This window comes from Antrostomus carolinensis, unplaced genomic scaffold (assembly GCF_000700745.2).
Source record: "Antrostomus carolinensis isolate BGI_N321 unplaced genomic scaffold, ASM70074v2 scaffold4557, whole genome shotgun sequence".
Taxonomy (NCBI): domain Eukaryota; kingdom Metazoa; phylum Chordata; class Aves; order Caprimulgiformes; family Caprimulgidae; genus Antrostomus; species Antrostomus carolinensis.
This window is the reverse complement of record NW_010328014.1, coordinates 11,412-38,271: the sequence shown is the minus strand read 5'-3', so window position 1 is coordinate 38,271 and position 26,860 is coordinate 11,412. Positions and strand designations below refer to the sequence as shown.

Below are 26,860 nucleotides of genomic sequence, written 5' to 3'. Positions count from 1 at the left end.
AGAAAACAGAAAGAGAAGTAATTCAGGAAAAAATATTCTAAAACCCACTAAATAAGAGGCTGGCATATCTGAATGCATAACCCAACAAAACATGTGGCAGGCTAGAATGCAGTGGTACTTCAGGAATGTTTTTCTTTTTTACAGTTTGCCGAAAGGAAAATGAAAGACCAGCAATTGCTTCCACAATACTGCTTCATGATCAAATTAGATATGCCTTGTCAATCAGCCATTTGAAATACACACTAATTAGTGTATCAGTATGAACTGTTTATTTTAATCTTAAATTGCTCAAATGAAGTATGTGGGGAAAAAATTTAGACTCATTAAAATCACAAGCTAAACCAATCTAAAGAATGAAAACTCCCTGCAGATACAGGAAAGGAGCAAGTGACTTGAAAAAACTGCTGTGTCAAGTCTTGGTTTACTTGCAAAAGCAAGATAATGTACCTATTAAGGATAGTAACCACACTAGCATCTGCTGAGTAACAAACCTGCTGGAATAGAGAGATATATCTATATTACGAAACACAAGTCCAATCTAAAAGGTGGATGAGAGTGCTGGAGATGCCACTTGGAACCTGGTTTTTTTAATTTCTACTACTTTTTTTGATCAAGGTATATGGTCAGCTGTGGTTCTTCTGTCACAACACAGTGAAAAATGTGGTATATAGCTGTTTTATTAGATATTCTCACACAACAGATTCCACCACTTTCCCACAGAGAAATTATTCCAGAATCTAATTCAGTTTTCCATTAAAAAGCACAAAATTTATAGAATCTATATTTTAGAATGATCACGAGAAAAGTTATCTTCATAAGCACAGAAGTGGATAGATCCTGAAGTTAAACCTCATAGCTGACACAAATCAACAGGCCTCCACTGAAATCACAGGCTTCCAGGTAAGTAGCCCACCCTAATTATCATACCATACAAAAGAGACAATTTAAAATTAACAGATTACATAAATTGAAGAAGAGTTTCTAGAGTTTCAGTTTTATAGCAAATCGCTATCTTGCACTTATTTCATTTGAAACTTTAAAATGCAGATAATTCAGCTTAACACAGGCACAGCATTTCTGTCCCCTCTTTTTACAAAAAGAGTAAGAGTATCCAATAAATCTGCTGTGAGGGAAATGGTAGAAAAACAAGCAAAATCATACCAATCACACAGGAACAAGAAAGAAAAGTTGTGGTTTTTTAAGTTGGTCCATTAAGAGCTCTGTCATTAATTAATTCTAGTGCCTGACAAATACTTGATGCACTTTCTGTTTGTTTGCTAATGATTCATTTTCTCTATTTGTTTAGGTGATGCTTCAATCCAGTCTTGCCATCCCCCTTATCAAACACAAGCAGTCAGTAGCATCTCTCTTCCCCAGAAAGTGGAATTCCTTTGATATTTAGGAAGGGGACGAGCAGAACCTTGTGACTCCTGACCAGTAAGTGGGTCTATTTTGTGACCTACTGTTTGGCACTTGGCTTTTGGATGATTAATTTGATTAAATCTTTGCACAAGTGATGTGGGTTCAGTAACACAGCAACCACCCCACCATGCAATGACAAAACATTTTTCTTTCCTTTTAAGAACCCTGTGGTAAATTACATAACTAAAACCAACGATGAACATTTTTTAAACTTCAAATTGAAGCAAGATTAGGAAATTCTAGCTTCATAATGGCCCAAGCAAATATCCATTTGTGTACATGCTATAGTACAATCTTTATCTATGTGATTTTATGCAATTTTTTTTTCCTCCCAGAAGAATGTCCTGTTTGGAGCACTGAATGGGTACACTTGGGATCAACCTAATGCTGCACATAATCTGGAATTTCCTAGTTTCTAGGTGCTTGACTTTGCAGGCTCAACAACACTTTTTCATTTAGATGTCTTAAATATATAATTATTCAGATGGCTTAAACGTGCTTTTTGCTTACAAAAAGTCTTTCTTCTGTTTACATATCATACTCTAGCCTAAATAAATGCTAAGACAAAGGCCAAGCTGGCTGGTAGCCCAGAATGTAGTTGTTACCAAATTGACAGGGACCACCTTAAATTCATTGAAATGTCTAAATATTGTATTTGAGTTATAACTGAATTTTAAAAGGCGATACTTACTGAAAGAAAAACAGAGCAACTTTAGAACAGCATAAACAAGTTGCTGGATGAAATGAGAATTGAACAGATTACGTCTGTCGAAGTAGGGTCTGACTTACCACAGCTCTCCATTACTGTAAAACACCAAACACTCAAGGAGAGGAAGTATCCTCATGTTACCATGTAAATAACTAATGGGCTTAGTTTATGTTAACAACTAACTTAGAAACTTCCAATAAAAAGCCCCACCAACTTAAAATATGGCAAAGACTGTCTGAATCTTTCCCCCAAAGTAACTTTGATAATTCTTAAGGTGACTTTCCCCTTTTCCTTAGAGAAACATAGAGTTTGATAAAATGTACAGTAAATGTGAACACAGTACCATTTAAAGATGGCCTGTGAAGATAAATAAAAACAGCACTTTTTCCAATCTACTGAAGATCTGAAAGGTGCAAGGTTTGGTTTAAAGTTTTCTTCTACTTGTTTCCTTTTTGCTTTTAAAAATTTTGGAGTATCAAAGTCTTGTCTTGCTTTTATACATGAGTGTTGGAGGACAAGAAGACTGGAATGGAAGTCCCCCTCAGTTCCCATCTGAAGCAGCAGGGTGATGAGTGATTGAGATTTTTTTTTTTCTCTCCTGGCTTTTTGCCAGAAGCTTGAATTAAATGTTTTAAGAACAGCCAAACAAAAAGGGAGTTTTACACAGTCTGATTAAAAATCCCTTTCCCCTCTCAAATGTCAGATTCTTGTGACAGATGATTGCTAGAGATGATGGCTTCATCTCTGCTTTTCCAAGTACCCATAATCTTCTAGTAAAAATAGGACAGACAAGACCTGATACATACATAAAATTAAACAAAACCTTTGCAGAGACCTTACATCTGACTTCAAAAGCAAAGCAAGCTCTTTAGGCTTTCCCAATACATCTTAAAAATATATAAAACTTAGACACAGTTTTGTCTCCTTTCTGGGTAACTCTAGAACTAATCAGGATTTTACTATGGCAAGATAGGCAAATCCCAGTGACAAGAACATGCCATATGATAAGTGCAAGATGTGTTAAAATTTACTAATGCTGGCATTCTGGCCTTACTAGATATTAATAAAATTACAAGAGTGTGGGGTGAAGGTATTATACCTGGTCATGGCTGGCTTCAATGGAGCTCCCGATACCTTGGAAAGTCATCTGCACAGGAGACAGTGTCAAACAGGTCATACACTCTTTGCCATTTTGTCTATCACTGTAGTGTACCTATAACAGAATAACATACGTAATCTGCTAAACACCAGGTTTGTACAAGGGAGTCATGCTAAAATACTGTCCCTTTTCAACAAGTCTGTAAGAAGAATTCCAAACATTTACATTGAATTCATCTTTAATATAAAACAAGGAGTGTGTAAAATATTCTAGGTAGTCACATACTGAACTGGGGCCAAATTTTCTGATATGTCTGCTGGATTGTTTTTTAAGTCCTGTGTTCTTCAGTTTCTGAGACCTTTGAGACTGAATTCAAGATGTTGTAGCTATAAAATTATAAGACTCTAGTGTTAAGTTATAGTTTCCAGGCTTGATGTCATTTTTAACAGCATTTTATAGATGAGTTATAAAACATCCATGTAAATCATTATAACTCCAAAAACTCTGCAATAGTAGTTTAAATTTTTCAGTTGTAATTCCACTTCTACTAAAATCCACTAACTCTTTTGATATGGCTAATGTTGCATATTTGAATTTGATTTTGTAATTAAATCAAAATGACAGATAAAACGGAGAAGAATTCACATTCTTCTTGAGATGTCTAGGCTGTCCTTTCCTAAGAGTAACTCATTCTCTACAGATGTCAAGATGTGCCTGTTGAACCTGAATCTTGCACGAAATACACAGCGCTTCTATTTGAATTATTTTCCTTGTCTTCAGATTCCCTTCAGATAGTTCTTAAATCCCCTAAAGAAATGATGGATTTTAATAAGTTGAGACAAAATGAAATTAAATGTTGCCTGTGTTTCATTATTAAGAACAGGTTGCCACTCATGTTGAATTGTTGAAATATTACAGTTCTCTGTGTAGCTCCTGGCTTCTAGACAGGCAGATCAAGCACTTTGTTCTACAGGAGAGGTGGAATTTAGTTTATGGTGGTAATTTACATTGGCTATGTGACCCCTGTCAGAAATGGAAAGAGAGATCAGCTCTGCTGGAGACAGACCTTTTATGTTAGTATCTATTTACAGCTGTATAGCTCTCAGGCAACAGTTACATGATAAAGCCTCATCTTGACATTTAGGCCACAAAATTAAACTTTATTATTTCTGAAGACAACTAGGAACCATATTAGAGTTATTCCCGTGGAAATGTTTTAGTGACGTATACAACTTAATTGTACACCATGCATACTAAAACCCGTCCCTAACTCTTCTTTACCACAGGTGCAAATTTGGAATACTTCAGCTGAAGCAAAACCAGCGCAAAACTGGCTGAGCGAGAGGAAAACCAAGTCAGTGCTATATTTCAGAATTACTTTACTGACAACACATCAAAACAGTTTTGCTGTGGCCAAAAGTAAGATACAGAATGTGAAATTCTTGTACCGTGTATAGAAATATTGATTTCACTCAGCCCTTCTTAAAGCTTTCTGGATTATCCCTGTCTCTCTTCCTCTCAACCCCCTCAATATGTGCCTACTAAATTGCTTGTGGCTCTCTGCCAGAAAAGCCATACTACTTACTTAGAAACCACAAGAGGCCCCTTCACATATACAATGGTTTAACTTTGATTAATTGAAAGAAGTACGAAGGTATGAAATTTGGCTTGCAAATATAAACTGAAGTTCTTTAAATGTCAGGGACTACTGTTATGACAAGGACTTATCAAGCTTCCACAACTGCAGTATCTAGTTGCGAGCTAGATATTCTGCTGAGTATGTGTTGTGGGAATGCGATGTGGAGAAATGGGGCAGAAAAGCTCAACAAGATGATTCTGTACTGCAAACATGATGGAGCAAAAGGGGCAAAATCTGGTGACTAAGAAAGTACCTGTCTTAGAGCCCATATGGAGAAACAGAAAAACAGCACTTTCTGAACTGCACAGCATGTTTGTAGGCTTATTTTTAACGAGAATAGTATGAATAATGTCCACTGGAATAAAGCAAGGTTAACAAGCTGAAAGAACAGGAGATATCCAGAGGAAAAATTATGATTAGTATTACATGACACTGTTATCTGCAATAGCAGATTTGATCCATACCCCCTTTAGAGTCTGACATTGAAACTGCAATAAATGCAGAATTTTGGGATCTTTCTAGGCTTAACTTTCCCAAAGGAATTTTATTATGCACTTCTGGCCTCATCTGAATGCATCAAGGCTGTTACTTTGTAATTTCCTAGACAACAGTCCTCTAATTACCTCTTGCCCTGTTGAAGCTCTTCAGCTGAACCAAAATAAACACTTTATATGTTAATTATATGAAGAGTGATATGAAAAACAAAAAACTGGACTTTGAATGGGGAAGAGAATAAAACTTTGTCCTTTTATTAAATCTCTCTAATCTACAGATTTGTGCAGTCAGCAGAAACACTCAGATTTCTTCTACATTTGGCATGCGTATGTGCAATTTCCCAGTAATCTGTTTTTGTTATTTGTCAGTCCAGCTGCTACATTCTCAAATTCTCTGTTTTATTACTTTCTTCTTCAAATTTGATCTACACTCCAAAGTTTGGGGTTTTTTTCTCAACCAAGAGTGCTAGGTATTGACCTGTTTGAGCAGTATGTCCAAAACAGGCACTCAGAAAGAAACAGTAGTAGTCAAATAGTTATCAAATAGTCTAAATAGCAGGAGATGCTTCTAGGTTTTCAGCCAGCAGTATGTTGAAAATATTTCAGTTTATACATCCATGCTATTATGACCAAGCATGGGAAGAACCTGAACATCTATAAATCTGGTTTGAGAACATAATTATCATCTAAGACAAGGGCACAGCATCTGTGATCAAGGAGTGGCAACTGAAGTCTGGCCAAGGGGCTCCAACAGTGATTATGTGGCCATTACTGAGACTCATAATGACAATAACACTTTTGCAAATTCCTCTGTGCCTTAAGAGTCAAGAGTGCTTAACTACAGCTCATCTTGGCAATAACTATTAGGCAGGTAAGGACACTTCGCAGACAGACGTTAAATGACTTGTTCAAGTTCACTTGGCACCGGTAGGAGTGAATGGCATTGCTGGGACTATAACCCACCATTAAGGCCTCTGGCCTAACCACAACTGGTCATTTTCCCTTTCCATATATTATGGAGGTAAAAATAAAAATATAATTACTATCTATGTCCACAACCTAATTTTCAGCCTTCAATTTTTTGTAATTAAGGGACACTCACAAATTAGCTTAGTGCATTTTAAGGATTAAACAGCAATGAAATTTCACTCATTAACATTCATAATGTTTTATTTGGATAACATAGGAGCAGAGACTTTATAGAACAGCATTAGGATCTGGTTAGAAAATAATGGTCAGCATACAGATGCCTGTAGTAAGGGTTGTGCAAGATTCTGAGTAAAATGCAAGACTCCAGCCTCAGACTATTATGAGTGATTTACACATAATTCTGCTCCAAGGTATGTCTGCACAGCACAAAGCAGTGCCACAACAACAAGATCCTGGCAGTAACTCGAAATGAGCCTGTTCGTTTATTGGAAAAAGCAGAGAACACTGCTAGCTTTTCTGCTGGGTAACTACACAGGCGGAATACCTGAGATAAATCATGTAGAGCCAGGTCGGGAATTCCAAACACAGCACTCTGCTGTGCTGTGTGGGCACGGCACGAAACCTCTGTGTATAAAATGCAAAGTGCATCCTGGGCATCAAAATAATGAAATAAATTCTACAACTGATTTTTTCCACATGCACATGCCATGGATTTACTTATACATGTACGCTTTCATGTTTGATATTCTCACGAGATGCAACTGTATATCCTTTCCACAGACTGCTTCAGTCAGGAACAAGCTGCATGGTATGAGTATGTATGGAGGGGTACTACTAACTGGTGTATGTATATAGAAATGTATGCAAAGGTCTGAAACCATTTGAAAACTATGTTGAAATCTGGCCCTTGTTTTTAATATTTTAAATTACTGAAGAGATGTAAATATTTTGATGGACATTTATAGCTTCACATAAAAGAAGATATAATATGAATGTTTACAATGTTACAACTGAATGTGGAATCGCATAGCCAAAATTCTCAACCTTGTGTGCTAGTTTATAAAGGAAAAACTAAATCACGCTGCATAAAACTGCGGAAAAAATTACATTTAAGGTTATTTCTATCATAATGCTTCTCCAAAAGCAGGAAATTTCCCATTTCTTTCATATTCATATAAAGATGTCTCTTGAATCTAGCTTTATTATAAAATCCTTCCCTATGTGCAAGTGTTCTGCTAGAAACTGTTAAAATATTGCAGGATTTGTCTTGCAATAAGCTACTTTAACGCACTCGATTAATATGCAATTTCAGATAATGGCCATAGTTAATTTGAATACATTATTCTGTAAATATAATGTCCCTAACTCCAAGAACGAGATAGTCTGCTGGTCCTCAGTGCACACTTCTGAATTTGAACATCCATCCTTTTACTTGAATACAAGCTATGGTTTACTGATTCACAACTGAGGAATATGAGAAATCTGTTCTACTACTACAGAGTAGTTAAGCTTACCTATAATATACTAAACTACTGTTAGAAATGAGCAAACTGTACATTAACAAGAGACTGAGGGGAGCAAAATTAAAGGCCACTATTTTCACACACTGCTGCTTAGATGTTCACAGTTTGAAACACAACTTCTGTCTGGCCAAACACTTTCTTTCTTGAACGTAACACTTTCTTAAAAAAATAATATGAATTAGCAAAAGAAAGAAGTCATCTGTGACACTGCAGTTCATGTTTCCAAACTAAAAACTACTCTGAGTCAAAGCATCAGCAGGAGTCTTAGAATGCTAGACAGAAATAAACTAGGTAATAAAATGCCATTATGTTCAGCAATGCACAAATCTTCTGGATTGACAAGACCAGACTATTTTGTTAGAACAAAGGATGGTATTCCTTTAAATCTGCCCTTTAAAGGGAAAGCACCCAACTTAGTCTTGAATTTCCAGAATAATTTCCAAGATTTTACATAGGTTGTTCTGGTTTTGCAGCAACAAGCAAACCACAATGGGCTCAAAAATCATATCTTAAAACAGTAATTTTGACTTGGACAAGAATTTCATGAAACATTTTCTTTCTTTAGCTTCCTGGTGAAATGCTTTTCTTTTCCAAATCTGTCTCTTTCTGTTGCTCATCTACTGTTAGTCACGTCATCTACTAAAAAAAACCCTGGGGTTTTTTGGGGGTTTTTTGTTTTTGTTTTTTTTACTAAAAAAACCCTGAAACAATCCTGTTGATTTGACCTCAAACTCTGTTTTGTGCATATTTATTGGTGAAGAAATACTCCTGGCATGAAAATAAATTAAATATACTTGCTCATTTCAACCATTTTCTCAAAGCAAATTTTAGGACCTTTCACAGTATAGTGTTCTAGTACTTAAAAGCCTAAATCCTCGTATTATCCATAGAGCTTTCCTAACAAATAATAGATTAGTCTCTTCAGACATGGAGAACATGAGGGAGATTCCGAATATTCATTTGCATTCTTACTACCTGCTTTACAACTCCATATATTTTATTTCTGAGAGCAGAACAAGAGCATAGTGAAAACAAACAAAAAATAAAATTGGGGAAAAATCCCATTGTATGAACAAACTCTTCTACGAAAAGTTGAAGCATAGATACAAAAAACAAAACCAAAATGAAAAAAATTGTCCAGATGAAAAAATAAGACATGCAATAAAAAAAAAATTCAAAAAATCAGAAAAAGGCATTGAATCAAACTGTTTCCTGCAATGCTGGAGTTCCTTGATGTAGTGCGATTACTAAATATAGTATTTTACTAATCTCAGCAGGGAGCTGGCTAACTGCATGCCCGTCAGATGTTTTTAATGGTCACCCCCTGTGGAACAAATCTAAGGAGTGCATGAAAAACACCTACATTTTAAAAAGCCCCCTTGCTAGATCATTAAGGAAAGATAAAGGCCTGTGCATTTGGATGTGATATATAACACAATCATTGTGTCAAGAAAACATATGTTTGATTAGCACGCCTCAGGTTCATTAATCGCTGTGTCTGCTTCACAGCAGTGGGCAAAGTTTCCACCGTAGCTACTGCACGGAAGGGTAAAGACACTCGGCAGCGTAAAGACTGACAGTTCAGCAGTAAGTCTTGAGCTATTCCTACGTGGTCCTCTCTTACTGAGATTCAATAGCAGCTATACCACAGCCTTAAATCTTCATCAAATACAACCCTAAGGTTTAGACTAAGAAATAAACCATCACTGCACTGTAAATAGGTAAGAACAAGCCAGCTGAAGGCACTGTGACAGGTTACTGTGGTAGTATTTTACATTCCTGACTACAGTAAGGCAGACACTTGACATCTATAAAAACATGTGAAGTACAAATAAGAGTGAAAAACCTTATGTCATACAGTTTCCAAAGAGAGTACATCAAATATTTGCTAATTGCAAAACAAGTTTATAATCTGAGCCAAATAACTTTGTATGTCCCTTTTGTCATGCTATTTAGATATCCCCTGAATTCAGAGCTCCTGTTTCAGTGATGCAGGAGATCTGGAAAGTTTGGCCATATATTATGCTCAGTCAAGCAAGGCAGACACAGCCCTATCCTACTTCTGGATGTCGTGTTTGGTTCTAACTAAGAGAAAACCAGCTTAACCCCACTGCATGTAGGGGATAATCAGTACAGTCAGGTGCTTACTGTTTACTTTCCATCTGTTAACCTTAGCCCAGGTATGTATTTTTAAGGACAGAGTTCCTGTGGTGCACATGCAAAGTGAGCAACCCTGTTTTCAATGGCTGGCATTCAAGAGTGCAAAGAAACCTTTTTGTGTCATAGGGAAGCTGAAATCAGGAGGTGGGACATGGCTTTCTATTAAAAAAATCACGATTATGTTGAAGAGTACCTTCCAACCCTGTTCACTTCCTCTATTCTATAACTAAAATATGTATATATTTATAGACACAGTAGAGAGTAATTTAACTGAATTGAAGCACTGAATACAATCTTCCCCCCAAAAAAATGAATATGAAAAACATATTAAAAATAATAAATTAATTATTCAGAAATTAAAACCCTGCAAAGCACTACAAAATAATGTAAGTTACACCTGATACGGTTTTTGCAGAAACAGCTTGTCTGCCTCTGATCCATTCACCTAGGAATATACAGATAACTACTGTATTTTCAGGGAGAGGAGCTGAAATTAATTTTATACTTCACAGCCAAAGGAAATATGTAAAAGTGGCAACACTGGTATCTCCTGTTTTCACCACACGGGCTAAAAAAAGGAGGGAGGTGAGTGAAGGAGTTTGTGTTCTGCTAATAACACACACAGAGGACAAGCTTGGTGTGGAACATTTGTGGAGGAGCCCATGTTTTGGGTATCATACTGAACAACTGACTGAGACGAGAGAGGAACTTGGTTAGTTTGGAAAGAGAAAATTGTTTGGGCTTAAAGTAACTTTCTAGTAACAGCATGAACGGAAGTATGTTTCCATGTACACTCTTTTTCATTATGAAGGTTGTCACCGAAGTGAAGAGTGAAACAAGCATTAACTATTCTCTGTTTACAGCCAGCCATTGCTGTTGACATTATTGTACTGGCCATTGAGCGTGGAACACTAGAAACACACAGGAAGATACTACCCTTCTGAAAGCCAGAATTCAGTATTTTCAGTGATAAGAAAACACAACATCATTCCACACATAATTTTACAGAAACCGATCTGACCAATGAGCAGGTACAGTGCTAGTAAACTTGATGAAGACCCACAGCACTGGGAGAGGAACCAAAAGCCCGATGCCACAGCTTGTTTTGCAGAAGCAGGTATTGATAATACAAGGCAACACAGTCATTCTTAAGCTACTTCATGAGCAGGGGTTTAATGAGTACTTATTTTTAAATATAAATGTCATTAATTCCCACAGCCCTTTGAGAGTTAACATGAAGGCAAATCAGATGACCACAGGTCCCTCTGGGCCTGACTGTACACACAATTTCACTAATATTTGCAGCCTGGTCAATCCTGCTAGTAAAGAAGTCTCCAGTGACTTGAGTGGGGGACTAGATGCACAGCTACATACAGAGAATTATAGGGGAGGCTGACGTCTAATGTGGATGAAGCAGTATTTGCTTTAACAGCTTTATTTCTAAACTGTTCTCTAACATTATTCTACAATTACTTTCATTTTTTTAATATCTTAATTTGTCGTGATTTTTGGAGATAAGATCTTCTTCAAAGAAGCATTTATATAAAAAGAGTTTTCTGACATAGCCTTCAAATTCATTTTACATTAATGATACCAGGAAGCCTGATGTTATAATTTGAAAAGCTTCCTTTAACTATTGGGTTCAGGTTTTTTGGTTTTTGTTGAGGTTTTTTTTTTTATTTGAATGAACAATGAGACTTTTGTGCTCCCCATTACTAGCTCATTTGCTGAGATTCCAGTCCCAAGGTGACACTGCCTACAAACCCTTCTGCAGCTGACACGTTCAAGGACAGAACAGTATCATCTGGGTTTATGTTCTAGTTTTTAGCACTTGCTACACTCTCTCTCATTGGCTTTAACTGGTGACTTGCTAAAGCATACCTTCTGATTCGTTCATCTACAGGGAACTCTGAAAATACACTCTCTCTGACAACTGACACTATAATTATACTATATTCATTACAATAGGTTCAGTACATAGAACCCTTTCCCCCAAAACACAGAAAAATGTTAATCCCCCCAGCCCCGCAAAGTGATTTGGGGGAATCTGAGGAAAATCACATCAGCCACTCATGACTGATTAAAGATGGGCTGGTTTTTGTTCAGTTACCTCAGATCAGCTCCATTTCACCCCTAAATAAATGATCACCTGAACACTAACACCACAAAATGATTAAATTTCTAACTATAACTTTTGTAGTGTAGGTTCAGTAGATAACTACCAAGGAAGAGTGCTGGTGAATGACAAGTGGGGGGCCACTTTACGCAAAGCAGCGAGCCATGAGCAAGGCTGAAAGAAGCAAAGAAAGTTGCTGCTTTCTGTCCTGAGAGAAGAATGGAAATGAAAACAACAAAGAAAAAAGATCATCTGTTGTACAAACTGAGATAGGACAGTTGCGATGGTAAGGTAGTCTATAGTCCATGAGTGACCCAGAGACAGGAAATGCCCAATGATCTTCTGGGAAACCATGGAAACCTCGTTTTAATGTGCTGCTTCAAAGCCCTCTATTGAAGCTTTCACCTGCACCACAGCATTCTTGTTAGTCTGTTTTCATTTCTTCCCATTGGCCTCCTTAGCAGAGAGATTCAGCTGAGAATGAGGTACAATACAGAGCATTTTTCAGAACACTTTCACCTTTCTTCTACTCACCAGAACAATTTAAAGTCTCATAACTCCTTTACTGTAGCTATTTGAATCTGCAGTCAATGGGGAATGTTTGGGGTTTTTTCCTGCTTGTGTTTCTCCCTAACCTTGCAATTCGTACCAATGAATCCCTGCAATTTTCAAAGCTAGTTCAGAGATTTGTGTTCTTCAAGAGCTCAAAAAGCTGGTAAATGTCTTGCTGTAGCTGCCTTCTCCTTCTTATTTATCGAGGCTATTTTGCGGATGTTACGAGTTTATGGAACATCCTGAAGCGCAGTCCTGTTGCCCAAATGCATAATTGCTGTGTCACTCTGTTGCCTTCAGAGATACAATGATTTGTACAAGTGATCAGACCTTAGTTTCAAGTCCTACGCTATACTGAAGATCATAAAAAAATAATTATCCTGGTGCGCTGGCAAAGACCAATAAAACTTCAATTGAAAAAAAATTCTGCTTGCTTTTACTGAGGTAAAAATCAGCTTCAGAGGAAAGAAAGAAGAAGGGAAATAGCTAATGTCAAGACTCCCAGGGAGCTCTTGCAAATTATCTACACGTATTTCACTGGGTCATGTAATGAACAAGAACTAACGAAAGGAAAGCTGCTTCCATCTAGTGAAGTCAAATGAATTTGAAATTAACTAAGTAAACAACATTTCCTAATTGTGAACTGCTTTGGAAAATAACTTTGGGATTGAAATTGTTATTTCAGCCATCACCAATGAGATGGCATATTTGGACACAAAATGTTAATGAAAGAAGATAAAGGTAGTTGCATCAAACTCAAGAAGTGAAAGTTGTGATGACAGTATATATGTCAATTATTTTCTTTGGGCTTAACCCTGAAACCCTCATTCATTCCTTTTCTATTAAAAATGCCCACTGAACTAAAATCTGACTTTCATGACTGTGTCTATGAGATTTGCTGGAGAAAAGAGTTTCAGGCCTCAGCTCTTTATTATTAAAAAGACTGGGAACTCTAACTATCATGAACACAGTCAACCAGTTCTGACAATGCATTAAATGTTGGTCAAAGACAAAGAGATCTTGGGTAAAACCAGGGTTGGTATTCACAAACCTTCACAAATTCAGGCGGAACAGATGTGAAGGTCACTCACCGTCCTTTACTTGGGAAGCCGGGCAGAACACACACAGTACCAGGGCAGAAGTCTCAGAGATGTGACTGACTTCAGGCAATGAGCTCACAGCGTGGGACAACAGCCCAGATTTGCAAAACACTACAGAGGGTGCCCAGGCTTACAAGTGAACTGGAAGTCAGGTACCTAATCTGCACAGGTGTTTATGAAAACCTTAGGAAGTATCTATCTTTTTAGATTATTTTAAACCTCTAAATGACTTGACATTAGCATTCACAGTGCCTGTATCAATTCTGAAAATGGTATTTTGGTGCTTTTTAAAATTTTACCTGCTCCAATAAATCTACAGTTATAGACAGATCAGACCAAAACAATAGCTCTTTCCTTGAAATTCACTGAAGGGTGAATTGCCCTGAAGTTTTCCTCACAAACATATCCGTAGTAGAGAGATCCAAGCATTCCTAGGCTGATTTCCATATCCAGCCTCCAACAAAGCAAAACAAGTGTTTATTTTGTTTAAAACCACTGCAGGAAAAGGTTTGAGCTCAATGTCAACCCTCATACAAAGTGTGGAAATTTAGTTTAGGTCCACCTCTGCCAACAATTCAAAACCACAGGCTGACATGTATGTGCTGCAAATAAACCTGATTCTAGAGCATTCAACAGGACTTCTCCTGTATGTGCAGTCACTCAGAAATGTGCACTTCTGCTACTGGTTGGGGAAATGAGAAATATTTAGAAACGCCCAACAATACAACATTTAAATCCATCAATGGAACAGTTAATCACTAAACAAATATGCGAGGGTGAGGGGAGAAGAAATAAATTGCGTAAGCATTGCAATCAAAGAAATGCATCACATAGAAATTATATCTTGTGTGAGGTTTAATTATGCAGCCACTATGGAGAAAAAGTTAAGATCTCTAAGTTCTGTCAATGAGGCAAGCCAAGCATGGCTGCAGCTGCGCACGAGGACTGACTGTGGGCACTCAATCATGGCTTTTTAAATTTTATGATCTTTGCTTCATGGAAACTCCCAGGGGAATTTCCTACTGGACTACCTGCAATTTGTGTTTTACCTCAGTAAAAACTGGAGAGTCAAATTATTCATATGCAAACAGCTTTTCTAAATGTTTCCATTTAAACAAAGTCTCAGAATGATTTACTGCATTTAAACAGTCAGCAAAAATAACTGTAACTTTCATAATCTATTACAAAAAAATGGCCAAAATACCACATAGTCTTTTAAAAGTAACAATTTTACCACGGCTGAATTTTCCTCTAAACAATTTCTGGGCAAAGTCTACAAAACAATCAACTGGTAGATTGTATTCATAAATACGAAGCAAGCACTAAAAATGCTTTATTCAGAGTTTGTAAAGGCTTGCTTGAAGTATCTGTGTTTAATTATCATTGGTAATTTGAAGCCAGAGCCTTCATAGTATCCAAGCTAAACACCTGTTCTTCAGTGACACTGAGCTGCTGCTTATCAGTTACAAATACCTTTAGAATAATAAGCCATAAAACATAAAAATGTAATTTTTTAGTGATTTTCCACACATTGGTCCCCAAAACTCTTAATATTAAGGGCTTGCAATAGAACGTGGCTGTGATCATATACCAACAGTTTAGAAGAATTTAAATTAAATAATCACATTTGAAAGAGATGTTCCCTGAAGCTAAAGAAGTTCAAAAAAACGCATTCAAATAAGCAAATAACATTTTTTTACATTTACAAATGAAACATCATATGAGTATTTATTGATTTTTTTTAAAAAAATTCAAAAATACATTGTAACAGAACAGAATGTATAAGTTCTTCAATGAAAGACAAAACTATGGTTATCATCCGGACCAGAATACAAATACATGCTAACAATTTAAAAATCATTTTGGGTCATTCAGGAAACATAAAACAAGCTATCTGTTTGCAAATGCAGTAGTCTTCTGCTTAGTAAATATGCCTGAGAAAGTTAACCTGTAAAGAAATCGGCTTTTAAACTCTTAAACACAAAGAGCTTTCTAGGCTGAAATGGTGAAGAGACCTGTGATATGCACCTGACAGGCCACTGAGCCATTTCCCACAGAGATTCTGTTCACTGCTCCACCTCAGCTCAGCCACCCAGCAGTGGCTGAGTTTCACATCGATACCAGACTTACTGAAGCGAGGCATTGAAAAGCATGCTCGGATGATGTAAAACCATCAGTTACATACACAACAGACAGATGTTAATAACTGAGATACTCTACCAAACTTCTTGATTTGTATCAGAGCCAAATAAAAAGTAGTAGTCTAGTTTACGGATGAAATTGATTATATTTTTTGGCTCAAGGTAAGACCCTTTAAAAATGATTTCTACATCAGCATCTAGAATCAAAACATGAAAAAAACCCAGGACAAGCACAACTAATCATTTTACAGTAACCACATACTGTAGGGAAGTAGGAATCAAAACAGTAACAAAAACTGTGCATCACTTCTATGAAAATAAAGTGTTACTAGTAGACACAAGCAACCTGACAAGATGTGAAAGTGAGCAGTGAAAACTTCGCAGACTGAATTTCTTTTCATCGGAATTCATCTGCTTCTACTGCAGGTAGGTAACAAATGGAACTCAGGGAAACTGAATTCCTGTTAGCAGCTTAACTCTACTACAGTGAGGCTCAGACTTTTACTGTTTCTTGCACTAGGAGACATTCAAATTAATGCATCAAAAATGGCATTTAAAAAATGAAGATCAAAAGGAAGTTGAATGTACATTTTAGACAGAAACAGTGTTAGGTCAAATCCACAACTGGTGATATCTGATGTACGCAAAGGTAATTTAACTATGCTGCTTATGCCAACAGAACATTTGACACTATTTCTCGAATTCTAGCAGCCTCTTTTAAATCACTTCCAACAACTGCATACTTTGTAAATTACATGGGCTTTGATGAAAAAAGTCATTATCAGGCATAGAAAAATGCTAACAGAAACCTCCCATTTCCAGGATTTGGTTACATGATCAAATTACATACGCTACAACATATGAAACCAACTTTAAATGAAACAAATTCACAACTCTGAAAAGGAAAAAAACAACCAAACAAAAAACCCCCCAATGACAGGAAAAAAGAATATTTCTGCATAGCTGGTCCTATCCTCTGATGGTGCATCACAACAAAATGAGGGTGTAATTTTGCATGTAATGGTGATCAGGAAGAGGCTTCCTTTCCCCATCTTCCACACTGCAGAAATGACTGGATGTACTACAGAGGCTGCCACTGTCCTATGAAGTGTAGGGTATTTGCCATTGCTGGATACAGGTCATCAGTGCTGAAGGACTCATGAGCTAACCCAGTGCGGTACATCTTAGATTCTCTAGTATTGACTGTGATGTCAAAAACATTCTGCACTGCTCTAACACTGGGCCTGCTCCTAGGCTGCACCTTCTGACCAAAATGTTGTTCTACAGGTTACAACTAAGAGGTGCACGGTGGGAAGCAGAGTAACAGCTTTGACGACCCAGACCAGAAGACAAACACAAAGTTAAAGTGGTGTGTCAGTACCTTCTGGATCAAAGTCGAAGAGATAAATCAGTGACAGAGCAATATTTAAAGATTCTAATGTCAAAAGGTGAAGACCCTCAAAGATGTGCAAGTAAAAAGCATAATTTAAGCCTGTAATTATTTAAGGAGAATAAACAAAGGAGAGAAAGATGGCCTGCAGTTAGGTGAATGGAAGGAAGGAAGGAACAAAAAAAGAGAAGAAGGGACATGTATATTGGTGCAGGGTTGAATCTCCTGGACCCAGAAACTGCCTTGGACACCAGCTAATTTTACAACATAAGTTACATGCATGCCCACATTCAAGAGGGTAAGAGTGAAACCTTGATGGCAATGCTATGATTCTGGCTGAAGAGCTTCATTTTCCCCCTCCCATACCTGAAAGCCTTGAATCCTTGCCAAATACTCCAGCTGTTTTGAAGGCTGCACTGCAGAACAGGGGGAAGCAGGAGATATTCCTTTTAGACCTATGGCTTCAGCAGTTGGGGATGTTCCATTCATGAGAAGTTCCCTGGCAATTGTAGCTGTGCTATTTGTTGTAGGAGATATGCTGAAGAAAGAGCTAGAAGTCTGGCTCATTTCTTTGGACGACAAATAGCTTACAGAGGTACCAGGGGCTGATTTGTTGCGACTTGCTTCCATCTCTTGATAAACATCAGGAGAGAGATGGAGTATTCCCTTTGGTGCTGAAAACAAAAGCAAAGATCATTCTCATTACTCTAGAATGGGTTTGACGTGTAGACAATTTTCATTAACATATTTTGCAGTGGAGAGCAAAGTAAGCATTTAAAAAAAACCTATCCTTTTCCCAGTAACTGTAAATGAGATTGCATAATTTATTTAGAAACAAAGCAGATCTGAAGTGCCTCTCTTCTTCCCCTTCCCCCATTCTTTTTAGGAAAGTACAAAACTGGACTTTAAAATTGCAGCTAGCACAGAATACACAGTATGAACAAATAAGGTTTGAAGATCTACAAACCATGAGGAACAGTTGCTACTGCATAGTAGTAGAACGATGGGTATTTCACTACAATCTTCTACCTCCTACCTGATACAATAATTTAGGCTATTATATCACAAATAATTTGAACCAGCCTATGTCAGCACTGTCACCACCAGAAGCAGTTCTTTTCTCTCCCACCTACAGCTGCTGTTTGTACTCTCCAGCTGCTCTATTGCTTGTGCCAGCACCAGCACCTGTAGGTCTACGCAGTGATGCTCATGAGAATGAGCAGTTGGAGGCAAAAGAAGGGCAGGACGGTTTCTTGTGGTAGCTGCACCGCCTCAAGTGCTGGCTTAAAGTGTCTGCTGAATCAAAACAGCAGCCTGAGCTTAAATAACCATATAATGTCCTGTAGCCACATGGTTACTGTGCTAATGACTGTTACGTGACAGAAGAAGATTTTTTTTCTTTTGTTTTATTCAGCTGCTTATATGGCATCCTATAGTTTGCAGACAGCTACTCGCCTTGGACAACATTCATACTGAATAAGGCAGGCATGTATGTGTCATCGTTAAGATCAACAGGAATTAGGGTAAACATTAAAAAGATCTAAATGTATTAACGTGAATTACTTTCAAATATTTCTAGTGACGTGAAAGTTAGGGATAATGTGCCTACATTTCAAAATTTTTAACATCTTTTTAGAAAATATCTCAACCCAAAACCTGCTTGAAAACAGGAGTACATACTTGATAAGTTTTGCTGATATTCCTGTGCATGGAAATATGTAGAATTAAAGCTGAAGTTTGCTAGTTTTCATATAAGGTAAAGGATTTCTTGGAAACATGAGTACCCAGTTTGCTGATATAAAAGGAAAACCTCTTTTTTATTATTAATAAACTGAAAAATGAGCTTGAGATATGTAATTTCATATTAATAGCATACTTTAATCTTCTAGCATGTATCTGAAAACAACACTGGTGAACCTGAGGCATACGGCATTTCATTTTAGGGATGATAAACCTGTTTGTTAACTGATTTAGTAATCCCAAGAGAAATCAAAGGGTTCAACGCTTAATTCATTTACAGTACATGTTAAATTCATTGCAGAATGAATTCAAAGAGTAGAAGAAAATTAATTTCCAGTTTCCAAGAAAGGATTTCTCTAATCCTAGGAGTGCAAGTAGTATTTTTAAATAAAATGTCTACCACAAAGAGAAGACTCACAAAATATTACCAGTAATTAATATCCTCATTTTCAAATACACACTGAAAATTGAACTTCCTTGCTGCTGACTCAGCAAACTGCTTACAGGTGAATCTTTTAATCGATTTACTCACACATTTGGCTTTTAAACTAATATTGCTTTCAGAGAGTTAGAACATCAGCTTATACCATTCACAAAGACATATCTGTTATTCACCTGATGGCTCTTCCCACTACCTTCCTGTTTTACTCAGTCTTAACAATTGGCTCCAAAGACAGCGGACCCTGTGCTGAACTCTGGAGCTAACCACAAATTCAAGACAATGCTACTGGAAAAGGTGGAGGACAGGGTCCCTAAAATTTATTTTTCTCCATTTAGGACAATTTAGAATATAACCTTATAGGTAACAACAACTGTGTAAACATGCAGCATTATTTTATAGCGCATAATCACTATATGATAGTGTGATTTTATACCCTTTTTCTGAGGCTATACCCTCCAAGACCCATCACTGCTCATATTGTTGAATAGTCTTATACAACAGATAACATGAACGAAAATTAAAATAGATAATACTGATATTGATAGTTGACATCAAGTTACAAAACCAAACAGGAACAATAATAGTGAGTGGCAGGTGTTCACCACCTCCTAAGACCTGCCCACTGTAGATTTGATTTCCTACAAATATTTGAGAAACAGAAATTAAAACTGAACAAAAGGTAAAACAATATACTTGTTTAGAAACAGTATGGTATTAGCAGAAATAGTATGATATTATCTCCCTCCAAATCAATTTAGAAAAAGACAGTACAACATTAACTTAAAAAAAAAAAGTTTAAAGACGTTTAAAATCTGGTCCAGTACTGCAGATGTCTGTTCCATTGATGTAATATTACTTAAAACAAACATTTTACATGCTTTCTCAGCCATTTCAATGTTTTTACATGATCCACCCAAATATCTAACTGCTGTCTGGAACAATGGTTTGGAATACTTCCAGATTACTAAGCTTTCTAAATGTTAAAATAACTAATACGCAGCATATGATGAATAAAAAGATATTGAGCAGAGTATAGCAAATGCACCTAAAGTACTGACTTTACTCTAATGGTGATGTTAAATTAATAATAGTACTTTTACACTTATGCAACACCTTTTTGCTAAAGACTTCAAAGTGCTTTATAAGCAATAATTAATTTAAATCATACATTGGCTCTGAGAGGCAGATATTATATTACCATCATTGATTATCTCTGGAAACAAAGTAATGTAATATTCCAGACATTACATTAATATAACTGCAAGCTATTAACTTTTTATATTCAGGGCCTATGTTTCATGAAGCTTCTTACAAACTGTTTTTAAAAAGCCAATAAAAACTTGGTCTCTTTGAAAACTTCTATCAGGCATATATTAATTGTAATTCATTATCTATTTTTAATATATTATTGAGGATGCTTTTAGTATCATTCCTCACTGTTGTCTGCTTACCTCGACTCTGCTGAATTGTAGAAGAGTGTTTACATATGTAACAGTTCAGTTACAGTAGTAAAGATGTTATCACAAGACAAGGAGTATGACATCAACAGAGGAGTAAGTGTAAGAAGAAAAGAACTCTTCAGAAATTATCTTAATCACTCTTCAAACAAGCACTTTAACAAAAAACATGGGAGAGAGAAACACTATCCTCTAACACTTTTATGCACTGCAAGAGAACATTTCTAGGCGAATACTTTCATATTTTTGCTACTCTTCTAGCTAAAAAAATTTGGATTTTTATGTCCACTAAATATTTATCGCATACTAACCTCACCATACTCCAAAACTGCGATCCAAAGGTAGCATCGTAATTATTAGGCATCACAGGATCTATAATACTACGATTTAGACCAACAACATAGCACCTTCTGCTGGTGCTGGACATTAACTTACAGTCGTGAAACATGTTAAAATAATTTCCAGTTACATTACTTAAACCTGCAGGCAAACGTGCTATGAAAATACGCAGGCTAGCTATGCAATGTCATCACCAACATTTGAAAAACATGTCTTACTTATCCTTGGCAGTAACTGTTAGCAGTCTCTCACAATCTTCTGAAGTCTCTGAAAACCCCACACCAAAGACCTGTCTTACCTAAGAATAAGTTTATTGATCTTCCATAGTCTACTTCTGCTATCATGTACTAGACAACTGCGAAACAGTTGAGACTCCAAGGCAAATGTACAAAAAGGCCCACCTATCCTTCACAAAATTTCTCCTTGAACCATAATCTTGGTGCTTTGATTCAACTTATTTTCATAGCAGCAATAGTAGAGGCGGTCTCCAAAAATTTATTGGGGTGGTGTTATTTTTATCCCTAACCCTTTCTCTATAGGATGCCCTTGGCTGGGAAGACAGTGGAACCTCTCTACAAAAGGGTTCCCTACTGCCTGGACTTTCACTCTTCTGGAGTTCATGGAAAACAAAACTAACCATCAAAGTAAATTTCTGCATGGGGAATGGAGTGAGGAAGGAGGACAACTGACAATATCACCAAATGAGCCTCAGTGTAATAAGACTAAAAAAATTGAATTTGCTGATACAGAGACAGTGACAAGTTACCCCACAGCAGAGGGCTACTAAGTTAAGGGAAGTTCAGAGTAATTACAGTGTTGCCTGCAGACTGACATGTATTTAGTGTCTACACTGGTACCACTGGTGTAACATCTTAAACTTTCTGTATCTGTCAGGAAGATCAGAAATCGTGAAATTTTGACTTTATCATTCAACTCCAGAAGATGACCTGCAGAATCAGGCTTGTATTGTCAATCTGGAGATATATATATATATGTACCAGTGCTAATTTTCTCTCTTTTCTACTTGATCAACACTGTAGGGATACCCTGCCTTTACTCAATGACTTCTCCTGTTTCAAGGTTACTCACTGACTTTTCATGTTGTAAGGACACTCAGTATACTGGGTCTAAACGACAACTTTATTCTTTCTCAGAAAACTACAATTTTCTCCCTGGGCTCTCACTTGTCCTAAGGAAAGCTATACTTGTTGGTGTGTCAGAAACAGTGTCAGCTAGTGTATGACCACCCCTGACACCCTTGAAGAGCACATGGTCTACAACCAGTGATATGGGGCACCAGCATGAAGGAGTACTTTTGTGTCTTGTGTAATGATGCAAGGTAAACCATGATATGATTCTGTATATGACATGCTCATAAATTAACACCCTGATATTTGAAATAATCCACCACTGGATGAAAAAAAGTTTGGTCATAAAGAGATAATCAGTATTTTCAGAACTGAATAAAATACTTGATGGTTAATCATCAAAAAAGCTTTCTTTCAGATATCACTACCTGTATTCACATTGAATAAGACTTCTTATGTTGTGCTGCTTAAAATACATGGCAAAATCTTGTAGTAAGGCATTAAGCAGGAAAAGTTAGACTAGTCAGATCTAGACCCTGACTTTGCTATTACGTAAGTTAAAATGGACAAAACCTTAAGAGGCATGAAGGACTTTCACATGCAACGATTCCTCTATAGAAACAGCAGGTTCTCAACATGTCCTAGAATATGGCCCATTACAAATCCACTGAGAGCAAAAAAACAAATTTACAAAACCAAGTAACTATTTCAATAACAAGACTGAAAAAAGTAAATATCATCATTAAAAAAAAATCTATCACTTTATACTCTACTCACTGTAGAAGCCTATTTATATACTAGAATATTTTCAAATTTTGTTTTATGACTTCAGCAGGTTGCAGAAAATGTTGGTAAAACAATTGAATAGGCAAATAGTATGGCCATTATGTTCTCAGTAATAGGCTACACAATCTTGGCTGGAAATACGAAGATGCAATCATTACCTACTTAACACAGCTATCTGTGGTATTTCTAAGTCACCAGCTACTGCAATATTCAGACATGAAAAAATGTTTTGTCATTACACAATGTCCTTCAATCAAGAGATCTTGTCTACATGACCTTAAACAGACTGATGTTATATAATGTCACTCATTAAAATACTAGTTTATTTAACCTTAAAATAACAATGACATTGAAGTAAATACTATTTAGTTCTTCATGAAGTCAGGTCTTGATATCCTTAATTTAACTGGAACATTTTCTGAAATAAGCCAAAAAGGAGACCTAAACTGTATAAATTTCTGTAACATTTGGTGTTTAACTCATGTGAGGAAAGTCCTTTGAAATCTCCCACAGCTTTACTCCTGCTTGGGAACATCAGATTTTGGCAAAAATAAGACTTAGTGTTTGCAGAGGGGAATTTCTATAGGATATTCTATGAAATATTCTTCCAATAGACAGATGAAACACACTAATATTTTTACACTATCATTTCTGCATCACAAGTTTTCAACAATGCATCTGTGTACCAGACAACCTAAGATTAAGGTGAATCAGGTTCTGAAAAGAACCAATCTAAATGCAGGAGCAAACCAAGCTAGTGAGCTGACAGATCAAGGTGCTTGTAAAAGCTGCAAGAAAATTATTTGTGAGGGGGTAAGGCAATTAGGAAAGTGCTTAAGTGCAACTGGAGATGACCTGTGCAGGCAAGACTATTCATTAACAGATTAAGAGGGGGATGAGAATTGTGATGATGAAAACAAAGGCATGACCCACATGAAGAAGAGATGAAAGAATGAGCAAGTCTACTAGACAAGGATAGAGAGGTTGCTGAAGCTAAGAAGGTCGAGGGAGACATCAACAAGCACAGCACAGGTATGAGTGAAGATGAAATCAGAGGAGGAGAAAGTGGTGGGGGAGTGGAAGTCATAGGGATAAGATGTTTGATGTAAAGGAAAGGGGATGGAGGAGAGAATGGAGAATTAAGTCTTGGTTCTGACAGCAATAAAGCCTCAGTTAAAGTGATTCAATTTTTCAATTACATTATTACCCTAGACTAAGAGTGAGGTACATGGTGGGTTCCAGCTTGGGGTGAGGGAAACAGGAAAAGGAGAAAATACTTCAGCAAAGTGAAAGTAGTACTGTAGTACACAGTATTGAGGTTAATTGTGTGATGCTGCTCTGTTTGCTTGGCTGAAGACAGAAATTCAAATGCAGATAACTTGCAGAATTGCATTATTAAATCTGAATTTGAGAGTTAACATTAAAAAAAGAGTTTTATGTTGCTACTTCACATCGAGTTTTTTTCAAAGGAATAGACTAACAATCTTGAACAAATGTAATTCATATAGGAATTTTAGGGGACCGGGAAAAGCAAAAAGAGAATTTCTCTGAAATTATCTCTACCCACACAGCTGCCTATCTACTGTCAGGGTAGCTGTTCCCTCTTTATACATTTCATACATCAAGAGCTTAATGGTTAAGCAGTCTCCAAGAAAGCCAAGACTTGGGTTCCTTCTTGCCTGAGGGCATCCAAATCATAACGCTTACAGTCCAAGTGTATGTTCCTTACATATGGACAATCCATACTACCCAAGAACTAGACAGCAGGTTGCTTGCAACACTTCTTTTTTAACCTGTATCTAAAATATGCAGAATATAGTATGTGTAAACCAACCAGGGAATACCAGAATACATATCTGCACCTTCACCAACAAGTGCTTTAATCAATAGACAGACTACAAAGTCATGATTCCTTTATATCACTCCTTCTCTCTGGACTTCTTGCATTTTGACAGCATCTGATCTTTTATATTTTGTCTGTACATCACAATGGTATTAGATACACATCTCCAAAAGGCAGCTGCCACTATCCAGATTACTCTGCACCTCATGAGTACTCTCCTCCTGGTGAAGAAGCAAATTAGATTTAAGTCTCCCAACTTTCTGGGCAGGTGTTCAAAACACTAGGTACTTTAGAAATACACACTGTACTCTAAACTCAGCAAAGAAAGCATCATATCTGAGATACGAAACTTGCACCACTTGAAGCACCTAACCAAGCATCTCAAAAGGGGAAACATGGGGAAAGGAGGAGGATCAATTGCAGTTGTGGTCTTACACACCTGAGTTGTGCCCAAATCCCACTTACAAGGGAAAATGCTAATTTGGATCTTGCCACCAGTTCTCAAAACAGCAAGGAAAAATTAACCACACTCCCTTCCCTGTTTTGTTAATATTAAGTGGTTTTTAATATTAGGTGGTTTAGAAGTTTTTTTCAACTACTTCAAAAATACATGCAAGTCATATTTATTTAGTATTATTCTGGATAAATTATTATCGTATTCTCATTGCTTGATGTAACTGAAGAATAACATATTAATTATTAATAATGCCAAACACAGCACAGATTTCCTAGCTTCAGTAACTCAGGGATGAGACAAAATTGGACAAATGTCCTCTGCTTCTAAATTTAATTTTCCTACATCCTCAGTTAGAAAAAAAATCTAGTTTTCTCAGACCCTTGCTAGAAGATGGCAAGATGGGATTTTTGTATTTTATTTTTTTTTTTAAACTTAGCACATCAGCTCAGCAGCTACGGAGGCAAGGCGTTATTTAAACATAATCAATTGCTATAAGAGACTCTAGCCAAGGTTGTGAGACATACGGAGTGTAGGCAAGTGGCTCAGTTGATGGAACTGCTCCCTGAAAAACACAGTGATGGCATAATGTTCACCTGACAGTATGTTTGCTAAAAAAACTACACAAAACAAAACAAAACCCCAAACCAAACAGATGGAAAACTACTGTTCTGTGGCCTGTGCTTCATCAAATAAGTGGCGTTGTCAACCCCTCTTACTGTGGTTTCTATTCAGAATAACAAATAATTCAACAAACGTTCAGCGATGGATCAGTCTAACTCCTAGCAAGAGTATATTGCAAGTGATGAAGTTTAGTAAGCTTGGAAACAATTCAAAAGTGAAGTCCAAAGAAACAGCAGTACTTAGTGAGCAAAAATGCACACAATCCGCTGCAAATTACCTCTGAAATACACCCCAAAGAATTAAGTATTTCAGCAAAATATAACACATCTTAATTCCAATTCGAAATGTCTGATACAACTGTAGACTTCAGTTACTGTTCATGGAAATACAAGGGTATTAAATTATCTACTGGAAGTCTTCACCAAAATCCCCAGTTGAAAAATAAACCTGTAGAGTGCTATTAAAAAAAAAAAGTCTTATAAAACTAGTGAGGGCCAGAACTATAAAGTTCACATAAATTTTGTTTCCTCCAAAGTGAGGTGTTTGTATGCAAAATTTCATAAATATTTTATTCATTTTGCATTTATTTTCTCCAAAAATAGGGTGAAGAAACATCTAAGTAAGAATTTGAATGTAACCACACAGTTAGAGCTTGCAGTAATACCATATATTTTCGTATTTTTTTATATTTCTTATGCTTTTATTTAAGTAGATTTTAAAAAATACTAAACAGATCAAGGTTTATGGAAAAATGCTTAAATCTCCTAATTACAGATTCAAGAAACTCTTCTGAATATCTATTTGCTTTTTTC

At 36.7% G+C, this 26,860-nt stretch overlaps 1 protein-coding gene across 1 annotated transcript in view; it reads right to left on the bottom strand.

Annotated features, from left to right (window-relative positions):
* Positions 1-3,230: 3,230 nt before the first annotated feature.
* Positions 3,231-26,860, bottom strand: part of LOC104528163 (double-stranded RNA-binding protein Staufen homolog 2-like) — a gene marked incomplete at both ends in the record, with an annotated part of 33,520 nt that continues 9,890 nt past the window's right edge. Inside the window, 2 exons of the mRNA XM_010172091.1 lie at positions 3,231-3,344; positions 17,642-17,949. Coding sequence (XP_010170393.1) covers positions 3,231-3,344; positions 17,642-17,949 — 422 coding nt within the window. The remainder of the gene's footprint in view (positions 3,345-17,641; positions 17,950-26,860) is intronic.